Genomic DNA, 10,998 nt, shown 5'->3' on the forward strand with positions numbered 1-10,998 from the left:
AGTCGCCTCGGCACTCTTGAGCCCAAAAGGCATAGACACATAGCAGAAGGCTCCAAACGGAGTAATGAAAGTTGTCTTCTCCTGGTCCTTAACTGCCATCTTGAGCTGATGATAACCAGAATAAGCATCCAAAAAACTCAGACGCTCACAGCCCGCCGTAGCATCAATGATTTGATCAATACGAGGGAGAGCAAACGGATCAGCCAGACAAGCCTTGTTCAAATCCGTGTAATCCACACACATCCGCCAAGTGCCATTCTTCTTAAGTACCAGCACCGGGTTAGCCAACCATTCAGGGTGGAAAACTTCAATGATAAACCCAGCTGACAAGAGCCGGGCCACTTCCTCTCTAATGGCCTTTCGCCTTTCCTCGTTGAATCAGCGAAGAAACTGTTTGACCGGCTTAAATTTTGGATCAATATTAAGAGTGTGCTCAGCGAGTTCCCTCGGTACACCCGGCATGTCTGAAGGTTTCCATGCAAAGATGTCTCGATTCTCACGGATGAACTCGATGGGCGCGTTTTCCTATTTCGGATCCAGATTGGCACTGATACTGAACTATTTCGATGAATCGCCAGGAATAAAATCAACCATCTTAGTATCATCTGCCAACTTAAATTTGAGCGAAGGATCCTACTCTGTGGTTGGCTTCTTCAGAGACGTCATGTCCGCCGGGTCAACATTATCTTTGCAAGCAGACTCGGCATAAGCAACGTCTCCTTCCTCACATTCCAAGGCTATCCTCCGGCTCCCATGCACCGTGATGGTTCCCTTGTGACCCGGCATCTTAAGCTGCAGATACACATAACAAGGTCGTGCCATGAACTTGGCGTAAGCCGGCCGTCCAAACAGAGCGTGATATGGGCTTTGGATTTTGACCACTTCAAAGGTCAATGTCTCTGACCTAGAGTCATGATCATCTCCAAAAGCAACCTCCAAAGCTATCTTACCAATCGGATAAGCCGACTTACCAGGCACCACGCCATGGAAAACGGGGTTTGACGGCTTAAGGTTTTTATCAGTCAACCCCATGCGGCGGAAGGTTTCATAATAAAGGATATTGATGCTGCTCCCTCCATCCATGAGTACTTTGGTGAACTTATATCCTCCAACCTGAGGTGCAACTACTAGAGCCAAGTGACCCGGATTGTCAACCCGAGGCGGGTGATCTTCCCGGCTCCATACAATGGGTTGCTCAGACTAGCGCAAGTAACGGGGAACCGCCGGCTCAACGGCATTGACTGCCCTCTTATGAAGCTTCTGGTCGCGCTTACATAAGCTAGTGGTAAAGACATGATATTGTCCACTATTCAACTGCTTCGGGTTGCTCTGATAACCAGACTGTTGCTGCTGCTGATTCCCCTGATTATTCTGTTGATTGTAACCACCTTGGTTGCCATGACCACCTTGATTTCCTTGGAACCCGGAGTTAGAGCCGCCACCGCCATAACCCGGTCCATGAAAGCCGGATCCTGCGCCGCCACCCGGCCCATGACCATCTTGGTAAAAATTTGAATTTTTGAACTCCTTCATAATAAAGCAATCTTTCCAGAGGTCTGAAGACGGCCTTTCTCGCGTCCCGTGCCTTGGGCAGGGTTGATTTAACAGCTGCTCAAGATTGATGCCTTGCGATCTGACGAGTGAAGAATTGTTGAGACCCGGTGCACCCAATGGGTTGTTGACTCACCTTCCTCCTGGATACAGGAGGCTAAATACACAATTGACATGGGCTGCTTGCATGTATCCTTGAAATTCTAGATAAACCGGGCTTTTAACTCGGCCCATGACCCGACGGAGTTGGCAGGGAGCCCCTTTAGTCAAGTACGGGTCGTCCCTTCCAACATCAGGGGGAAATATTTAGCACATGTCGCATCACTGACATCCAGTAACTCCATGGCCATCTCATAACTCTCGATCCATACCTCGGGAGGTAAATCGGCTGTATAATTAGGCACCTTATGGGGACCCTTGAAATCCTTGGGCAGACGTTCGTTGCGTAGAGCCGGCACTAAACACGGCACGCCCAAATTCCTGAAGGTTACACCTGGCTCCACCGAAGTTGTCAGACGAACCGGAGTAGGTTGACGGGCCGCATACTGCGCCTCTAACTCGGCCTCTCGGCGGGCTCTACCTTGATCCACCACGTTCTGAGCATCAGCACCGCCGCCCGCCGGGTTATGCCCGTGTGGCGGGTTACGGTTTCGCGCACTGCTTGACACAGCCGGTTCATCCATATGCCTGCTATAACTCCGGCTTGGGCGAGGGGTGGAGTGAATCCTGTCAAGACTGTAAGAATACGCCTGCTGCTGAACTAAAGCAGTTTGAAGGAGCTCTCTAGCCCTCCATGTTTCAACCACCGTCGGGGATTCACCTTCAACTGGGAGAGCCGCCAATCGTGACGCTGCAGCGATCATGTTATCCAAAGGGTTAGAGTAATGACCCGATGGTGTTGGCACGTGCTGCGGCGGGTTATTACTCTGACGAGGCGGGTCTGTTGTTCATGGCTGAACCGGCGTGCCCGTTCCGGGTGTCTCGACCCAGTTTACCACTGTAGGGTTACTGGTTCCTGCTCCTGGCGTGTTAAAGATATTCCTTGCCTCATAAACCGGGGGCAGATGACTCCGGTGCCTCCTTCTCATGACAGCATTCGAGGCGTTCTGATCTAGCATAAGCTGGTACGACTCTGACTGAATCCGCTGTGCCTGAGCATCCAAAGCGGCTCGCTTCTCAGCCATCCTCGCGTTTTCTGCGTTCAGCTCCTCCTTGGCATGTGATATCTCATCACGCAATTTCGCAACCGCCGCATTGTGCTGATCCTGATCCGCCGGGTTAACCACCGTTGTTACCAGCGCTGTCAGTTTATCCACTAAGTCAGTTAAGGCTTCAGCCGGCGGGCGCACAGGGCCTCCTGCCCCGGCAGCCGTTGCCGCTGTTGACCCGGAAATAAGTGTTGCTGCAGTCGAGGAGTGTTGCACCGGCTGCGTACTGGCCATGAAGATCGCAACCCGGTTCGGCAGCTCACAGGGGTCTGGAATACTGTCGCCATTGGAACAGCCCCCAAGCCGGCCGTCTTGCAGTTGGTACAATGACTCGGTCTCACCGGTGGATGATTCACCATCAGAGTAAACGACCGTCTCACCGCCAGACACCGATCTATCCTCAGATTCTGCTCCATGGATGAATCCCACGAAGGCATGTTTCATGGCGGGCCGAACTCGGGCGGGTCTCGCACGCTGAGCCGTCTCGATGATGTCGGTGCAGATGTCCGGCTCAGGGCCCGGCTCGCCGATTTTGCCAATGAAGACGTGAATTCCGCCGAAGGGGACCCGGTACCCATACTCAATTGAGCCGGCCTCGGGGCCCCAGCCTGCGTCGTCGATGTAGAGCTTGCCGCGACGACTCTTGGTCATCCGGCCCACGGCGTATCCCTTGAGCCCTTCGAAGTTGCCCTCTAAGAACTCGAAACCATCATGCGATAGCCCCACGGTGGGTGCCAACTATCGTGGAATTGTCACGTCAGATGTCCTAGTGTGAGGACTTAGTCGTGGAGCCATCGCGACGAAGTTAGCTTAAAGGGGTTAAACAGGACAAAGGACACGGGGAGTTTATACTGGTTCGGCCCCTTGCGGTGAAGGTAAAGGCCTAATCCAGTTTGAGGTGGTATTGCTAGGGTTTCGATGACCAGGGAGCAAATACGCTTGCCTAGCTCTCGATCTCTTCTTTCTTGCCCTAAGCCGCCGCCGGGTCGTCCCCTTATATACATGGGTTGACGCCCTGCGGTCTATAGAGTCCCGGCCGACTCATATACGTGTCCGGCTTGGAGACCAATTACATATGCCTTACAATACAAGTCATAGATACATGGCGATTTATAACCGTGGGCCTTAAGCCGCCTTTGGGCTTGGGCCCTCTACTCAGCCTATCTATGAACTGCTATCACACTCTTGGGCTTCATGGAGGTGAATCGTCATAAGGATGACCCGGCCCCTCCTGGCGGGTCATGCCTGATAGTCATATCCCCAACAAAAACGGTCTCTTATAATAAGCAAGCGTTCTTGAGGGTACACGGGAATTTCATCTAGTCACTTTCATCATGTTGGTTTGATTTGTGTTTGCTACTTTGATAGTTTGATATGTGGGTGGACCGGTGCTTAGGTGTTGTTCTTACTTGAACAAACCTCCTACTTATGATTAACCCTCCTGCAAGCATCCGCAATTACGAGAAAAGTATTAAGAATAAATTCTAACCATAGCATTAAACTTTAGGATCCAATCGGTCCCTTACGGAATAGTGCATAAACTGGGGTTTAAGTTTCTGTCACTCTCGCAACCCACCATCTATTTACTACTCCACAATGCATTCCCTTAGGCCCAAATATGATGAAGTGTCATGTAGTCGACGTTCACATGACACCACTAAGGGAATCACAACATACATACCATCAAAATATTGAACACATATCAAATTCACATGATTACTTGCAACATGATTTCTCCCGTGACCTCAAGAACAAAAGTAACTACTCACAAACAATAACCATGCTCATGATCAGAGGGGTATTAATATGCATAATGGATCTGAACATATAATCTTCCACCAAATAAACCATATAGTAATCAACTACAAGATGTAATCAACACTACTAGTTACCCCCTAGCACCAATCTATAGTTCCGGTAACAAGATTGAATACAAGAGATGAACTAGGGTTTGAGATGAGATGGTGCTGGTGAAGATGTTGATGGAGATCGCCCTCCCCAAGATGGGAGAGTTGTTGGTGATGATGATGACGATGATTTCCCCCTCCGGGAGGGAAGTTCCCCCGGCAGAATCGCTCCACCGGAGGGCAAAAGTGCTCCTGCCCAAGTTCCGCCTCGAGACGGCGGCACTTCGTCCTGAAAGCCTCCTCCTTATTGTTTCTAGGTCAAAATGACTTATATACCAAAAGATGGGCACCAGAGGTGGGCCGAGGAGGCCACAACCCACCAGGGCGCGCCAGGTGGGTTGTGCCCACCTGGTGGCCCCCCTCTGGTGTTTATTGGCTCCAATATTTCTTAAATAATACATAAAAATTCTCCGTAAAGTTTCAGCTCATTTGGAGTTGTGCAGAATAGGTGGCCAGACATAGCTTTTCCAGGTCCAGATTTCCAGCTGCCAGAATTCTCCCTCTTGGTGTGTTCCTTGTAAATTATGAGAGAAAAGGCATTAGGATTACTCCAAAAAGCATTATTATGGATAAAAACATTATAAGTAACAGCAAGGAAACATGATGCAAAATGGACGTATCAAAGGCTAGGTTAGTGGCTAAAGGATTCAAACAATGATATGGTATTGACTATGAGGACACCTTTAGTCCAGTGGTAAAAGCTACTACTATTAGGCTTGTTTTGTCTGTTGTTGTCTCCAGGGGATGGAGCCTTCGCCAATTGGATGTACAGAATGCGTTCTTGCATGGCGTTCTCGAGGAAGAGGTCTATATGCGACAGCCACCTGGTTTTGAGGATGGGTCAAGGCCACATCATGTGTGCAGGTTGGACAAAGCTCTGTATGGTCTAAAACAGGCACCCAGGGCATGGTATTCAAGGTTGAGCTCAAAGCTGCAACAACTTGGTTTCCGACCATCAAGGGGAGACACCTCTATGTTCTTCTTTTAGAAAGGGAAGGTGATCATATTTATGTTGATGATATAATTGTTGCTAGCTCTTCATCAAAGGCCACCTCAGCTTTGTTAAGAAATTTTAAAAGTGAATTTGCAATCAAAGACCTAGGGGAGTTGCACTATTTCCTAGGCATAGAAGTTAAACGATTAGATGAAGGTATCTTGCTAACTCAAGAGAAGTATGCCAAAGACCTACTCAGGCGTGTAGGAATGACAGATTGTAAGCCTTCCAGCACACCTATGTCAACTACTGAAAAATTGTCATTGCATGAAGGAGAGTTACTAAGTCCAGAAGAAGGAACCAAATATAGAAGTACAGTTGGTGCACTTCAGTACTTAACATTAACAAGACCAGATATATCTTTTTCTGTCAACAAAGTCTGTCAATTTTTGCATGCTCCTACTTCTGTTCACTAGACAGCTGTAAAGCGAATACTAAGATATATCCAAGGAAGTGTTGGAACTAGTTTGACAATATGTAAATCTCCTTCAACAATAGTTAGTGCTTTCTCTGATGCAGATTGGGCAGGGTGTCCTGATGACAGGAGATCCACTGGAGGCTTTGTTGTGTTCTTTGGTTCGAATCTTATATCATGGCACGCAAAGAAACAAGCAACAGTCTCACGTTCTAGCACTGAGGCTGAGTACAAGTCTTTGGCAAATGCTACTGCTGAGGTGATGTGGGTAGAAACACTTCTTGATGAACTAAAAGTTGAAAGACCACGTGTGTCATACTAATGGTGTGATAATCTTGGAGCAACATATCTATCTGCAAATCATGTATTTCATGCCAGGACAAAGCACATAGAAATTGACTTTCACTTTGTTCGTGAAAGAGTTGCACAATTTTTTTTGGAGATAAAGTTCATTCCAACTGGAGACCAAGTTGCAGATGGGTTCACTAAGCCACTACAAGTTCGACAGCTTCAAGCCTTCAAGAACATTCTGAACCTTGACATGTTAAGATTGAGGGAGGATGTTAAAAGATAGGTTGTAGCGTGTCAACTTGTGTATGTGCGTGTATATGCGGTAGTTGTATTCGTATGCGTGAGTTGTATCCGAGGAGGTTGTTAGCAAGTCTACCTTATCTTATATAGCTTGGATTAGGGGTCAAGACTTCAACAACCTCCTCAAACCACCGCATGTATCCTGTCCTATCACTTGGCCAATTCCCGATTAAATATCTGGGAATACCGGTTCATTATCCGCGTCTCACCATTGCGGAGTGGAAGCATGTGGAGGAGCGTCTAGAGAAACGGTTGAGCAGTTGGAAAGGAAAACTACTCTCAGTTGGTGGTCGGCTGGTTTTGATTAACTCTGTCCTCACAAATATGGTTCTCTATATGCTTTCTTTCTTCCAACTCCCAAAAGGGGTCCTGCAAAGACTGGACTACTTTAGATCCAGATTTTTTTGGCAAGGAGACGGTGAAAAGAAAAAATACAGGCTGGCCAAATGGAGCGTGGTTTGTAGGCCTAAAGACCAAGGTGGCCTTGGAATTCATGACCTGCAGGTCAAGAATGAGGCCCTTCTCAGTAAATGGTTATTTAAACTTCTTACCGAGGATGGTGTTTGGCAAACCATGTTGCGCAACAAGTATCTAGGCCAAAAGGCGGTATCCCATGCATATTGGAAACCTGGCGACTCGCACTTTTGGGTTGGCCTAATGGCGGCAAAGAAACATCTCTTTCGCTTTGGGTCTTTCGCGATAAAGGACGGGCCAGAGATTCGTTTCTGGGAAGACATCTGGCTAGGCAATGCCAGTCTCAGAGAACAATATCCAACCTTGTATAACATCGCTCGCAATAAGAATAATACTATTGCGCACGTTCTCGGTTCTTCCCCGCCGAATATTTCATTCAGGCGGGATTTGATTGGGCCCCGGCTTGTGTCATGGCATAACTCCTTTTCTTTCAGGGGGTTCAACCTCCTTTTCAAAGAAAAAAACATATAATTACTGAGGCCGAGGGCGTTCCCCTGTTTTTGGAAAAAAAAAGGACACATATAATAAATACTAAATAAGTTTTATATGTTATACATAGGTTTCTTGCTCTACATATGTATATATGGATATGGATAAGTATTAAGTACTATACTGCAACTGATCGATCATATGCTGAGACCAAGAGTGCTTGCCCTGATTGCATATTGCACTTTCCCTATCTTATCCACATTGACATCTAGATCTAGTGCATGATCACTAGCACTACTCCCCTTTCGATCAAGAGTACTAGGACTAGGAGAGAATAGGGATAGAGACAGTCTAGTAGCAGTGCTCTTCATTCTTCATTGACATCAACCTGATGGTCATCATCTTCTTCTGCTTGTTTCCCCCATCTCGTGCAGCCTCTCTTGCTCTTCATCTCTAGCCGCTGTCCACCACCGATATCGAGCGAGAGATCCAGGTCTATATCACGACCATGGATATGATCATTGTTGTCCACCATTGTAGCAGCTTGCATCGGCCGTCTTTCATAGTTGTAGCGGTTCATGGCGTGATGATCATTTCTTGATGAACATGATTCTTGGACTATCAAAGCTGGGTTATAGCCAGATACATGTTGAGCACGTGCTCTAAGGGGAGCCTCGTCATGATGAGCTCTTGCTGATGATGAATAGTAGGGTTTTGATCCAAGTAAACGGTGGCCATGGAGCCAGTATGGTTCATGCCAGCTCCCCTTCCATGGAGGACATGGTCTAGTGCCAAACCTAGTTCGTCATCCAAGGAGATTAATCAGTCAGAACTAACAATCTAGGATTGTTGAATAACTTTGCTAGTCGTTTTATTTCATAATGCAGAGGATGAGGGAAATAAATTTATCCTAAATTATCCAAAAGATATAGTCAATTGCTTAACAACAACAAAATGTGTAGAGGGCAATTTAGTAGATCCACACCTAGAGAGCATTGTACCGGCACCACTGACACGATGATGGAAGGGGAGATGAGCGTAGTTATAGACTTGTCCTCCCTGTTGCAAGTGACCTATGATGACTGCACATAATAATCGGTCAGATCAGGGGCAAAATATACTGAATCCATTCAAATCAAATAAGAAAGGGCTGTGAAATTCACGAATTCGTGGACATACCCTGGCCGGAGTGGTCAATCTTCTTGCTTCTGTACATCTGAAGGCCCATCGTCAGTTAATTGCAGAATTAGCATTACGCATGCAAAGGGGAATCAGTGAAACATGAACGCACAGCAAAAGACGACGATGCAAAATTAAGAAGTAAAGTGATGCGTACCTGGAGATGGCTCTTGACATGGCCTATGCTAAGCCCTCTAACGTTCATCAACTGAAGGACGAGCTTAGGAGTTGCACCTGCACAAAAATAAACATCAAGTTGACATGTCAATCGATGCATATATATATATACTTCCTCTGTCCTATAATATAAAAAAAATCTTATATTATGGGACGGCTAGTGTCAAAAACGTTCTTATATTATGGGACGGAGGGAGTAGTTAGGATGGTGGAAAAATGAGTAGGCTTACAATCTTGGCCGCCGAGCCTTTCCACGGCGCGGACGAAGCAGTGGTGGAGCTCCGGCGTCCAGCGGAGGCGGGGATTCTTGGAACGAACGTAGGGGCGCACCGACGACGATGAGTCGCCGGCCCTGGTCATGTCCTGGCCGCCTTCCTCCTCCACCGTGCTGTCATCGTTGCTTGCGGCTGAACTCCCATCGTTGCCCATGCTGCTTGTCCCCATCGTTTAACCGATGGTGATCTCGCTAGCGACCTGATGATCGAGGCGCTTGAGAGCTGATTTGAGGCTGTTGTCGTTGTGTTGCATCGATCTCATCTCATTATCATTTAATCAACTCTGGTGGAAGATATAGATCAGGCCAAATTAAAGGAGGTCGCCATTGAATTCTATCTATCTGCATGTGAAGCTAGCTGGCGCGTGCGAGACAACAGAAGTGAGCTCATGCATACATTATATGTGGATTTTGGAAGGAAGCTAGTAATGCATGGGAGATCCAAATTAAAGGTGAGGTGGTGAAAGATCGAACTAACTCTAACCTTTACACTTTACAGTACAATGTACTAGTCCTGTATAGCTAAGGAGAGAAGGACAATTAAGTGCTGGAAGCAAGCTCATTTTTTACTGTTGGAATTAATTAAAGTTAGTCCAAAGTCGCCCGTTCTGACTAGCTATCACTTTGGTGTGTGTGGCTTTCACTTTCTCTAGTAGGTTTGGAAAAGAGAGATCTAAGGCCAGCACTAAACACTAACTAAAAAGTCCAGCTAGGTCCTTGCACACGCAATGAATCTTAAGTACACGCGTGCATGAGATTGCATGAGTCTTCACGTAATACACTAGTGTACAATCGGTGGGTCCTAGGAGAAGCGCGGTACATCACAAGCGCAAGTTTGATTATGTTTGTGCAAAAGCAAATCAGTGCCGACCTTAAAAAAAATAGTCCTTGAATACTCAACATCCATATTGGCATCCCTTCACTGCCCGGTGGGCCCACTACTAAACTTTTGTTCTTTTGTACAGTACACATCACAGGGTAGACATCATTATAGGTCAATCGTTTGCTTAGTAGTAGCAGTAATCATGATTTCTTCTTGTAAGACACATTAACTAAATTTTTGGTTGAATGTTATATGTTAGCACTTTAACTTTTTGGTACATTGTGCAATTAAAGGTCACCTGAGTTTCAAGAAAAAGTTGTGCTTCTTTCTTTTAAGAAGAAATTATTCTTCTGTCCTGGCTAAAAGAATTAACATCTGCCATGAAATATACTATTTGGTCGTGCAAATAAATGTTCCTTGACTTTGGTGAGTTTTTGGTTCTTTCTCTCTTTGCATAGCTATAGATACTTATTTATGCAATTTGAACACGGTCACCTTGCGGCACTCTTTTCATAAATAAATAAAGAAAAGGTAAGAAATAAAAACTCTTAAAAGCAGGTGTTGCTTTTCTTTGATGTTGGTTCAGTGCATTCTTCAATCTCCGGCGGGCAGTATACAATCAGAGGAAGAAGACTAGTATATTTTTAATGTAATCCTTTTACTGGTCATTCTACGTCCAGTTGTCTATCCATTGTACTGGCATTTGCTTTCCTTCATGTTAATCAAATCTAAGATGCCCTTTGGGTGTTTTTATTAAAAAAAAAATCAGACCGATCTTTTTTAACATGAGGCGGGTCCAAAGCTTTATTTACTAAATGGTGGTGCTACATAAAAGCTCATAAAGGACTCGAAGAAGAAAACTACAGCCAAGTCCATGACTTTTGCAAGGACCCAGCCAAGAAACAAGATTGCAATTGGGCCCAAAAGTAGATCTACAAAGATGCAATCACATCATCACCGAGGATGAACCACTTGG

The 10,998-nt window shown here is 46.2% G+C and overlaps 1 protein-coding gene across 2 annotated transcripts; it reads right to left on the reverse strand.

Moving 5' to 3' along the window:
• Positions 1-4,448: 4,448 nt before the first annotated feature.
• LOC109736464 (protein PHR1-LIKE 1-like) lies at positions 4,449-9,568 on the reverse strand. Of its 2 annotated transcripts, none has more exons than XM_073496395.1 (5): positions 9,156-9,568; positions 8,906-8,982; positions 8,749-8,785; positions 8,555-8,651; positions 4,449-5,180 (listed from the first exon to the last, which is right to left on the reverse strand). In XM_073496395.1, exons 1-5 carry the CDS (start codon positions 9,367-9,369, stop codon positions 5,087-5,089), a joined length of 519 nt encoding a protein of 172 aa, XP_073352496.1. In that variant the 5' UTR covers positions 9,370-9,568; the 3' UTR covers positions 4,449-5,086. The 2 variants fall into 2 exon arrangements, with proteins under 2 accessions (XP_073352496.1, XP_020151276.1); XM_020295687.4 differs by lacking the exon at positions 4,449-5,180 and adding an exon at positions 7,638-8,366 and having other exon boundaries at positions 9,156-9,556.
• Between the last annotated feature and the right edge of the window lie 1,430 nt (positions 9,569-10,998).

This window comes from Aegilops tauschii, chromosome 4 (assembly GCF_002575655.3).
Source record: "Aegilops tauschii subsp. strangulata cultivar AL8/78 chromosome 4, Aet v6.0, whole genome shotgun sequence".
NCBI lineage: Eukaryota > Viridiplantae > Streptophyta > Magnoliopsida > Poales > Poaceae > Aegilops > Aegilops tauschii.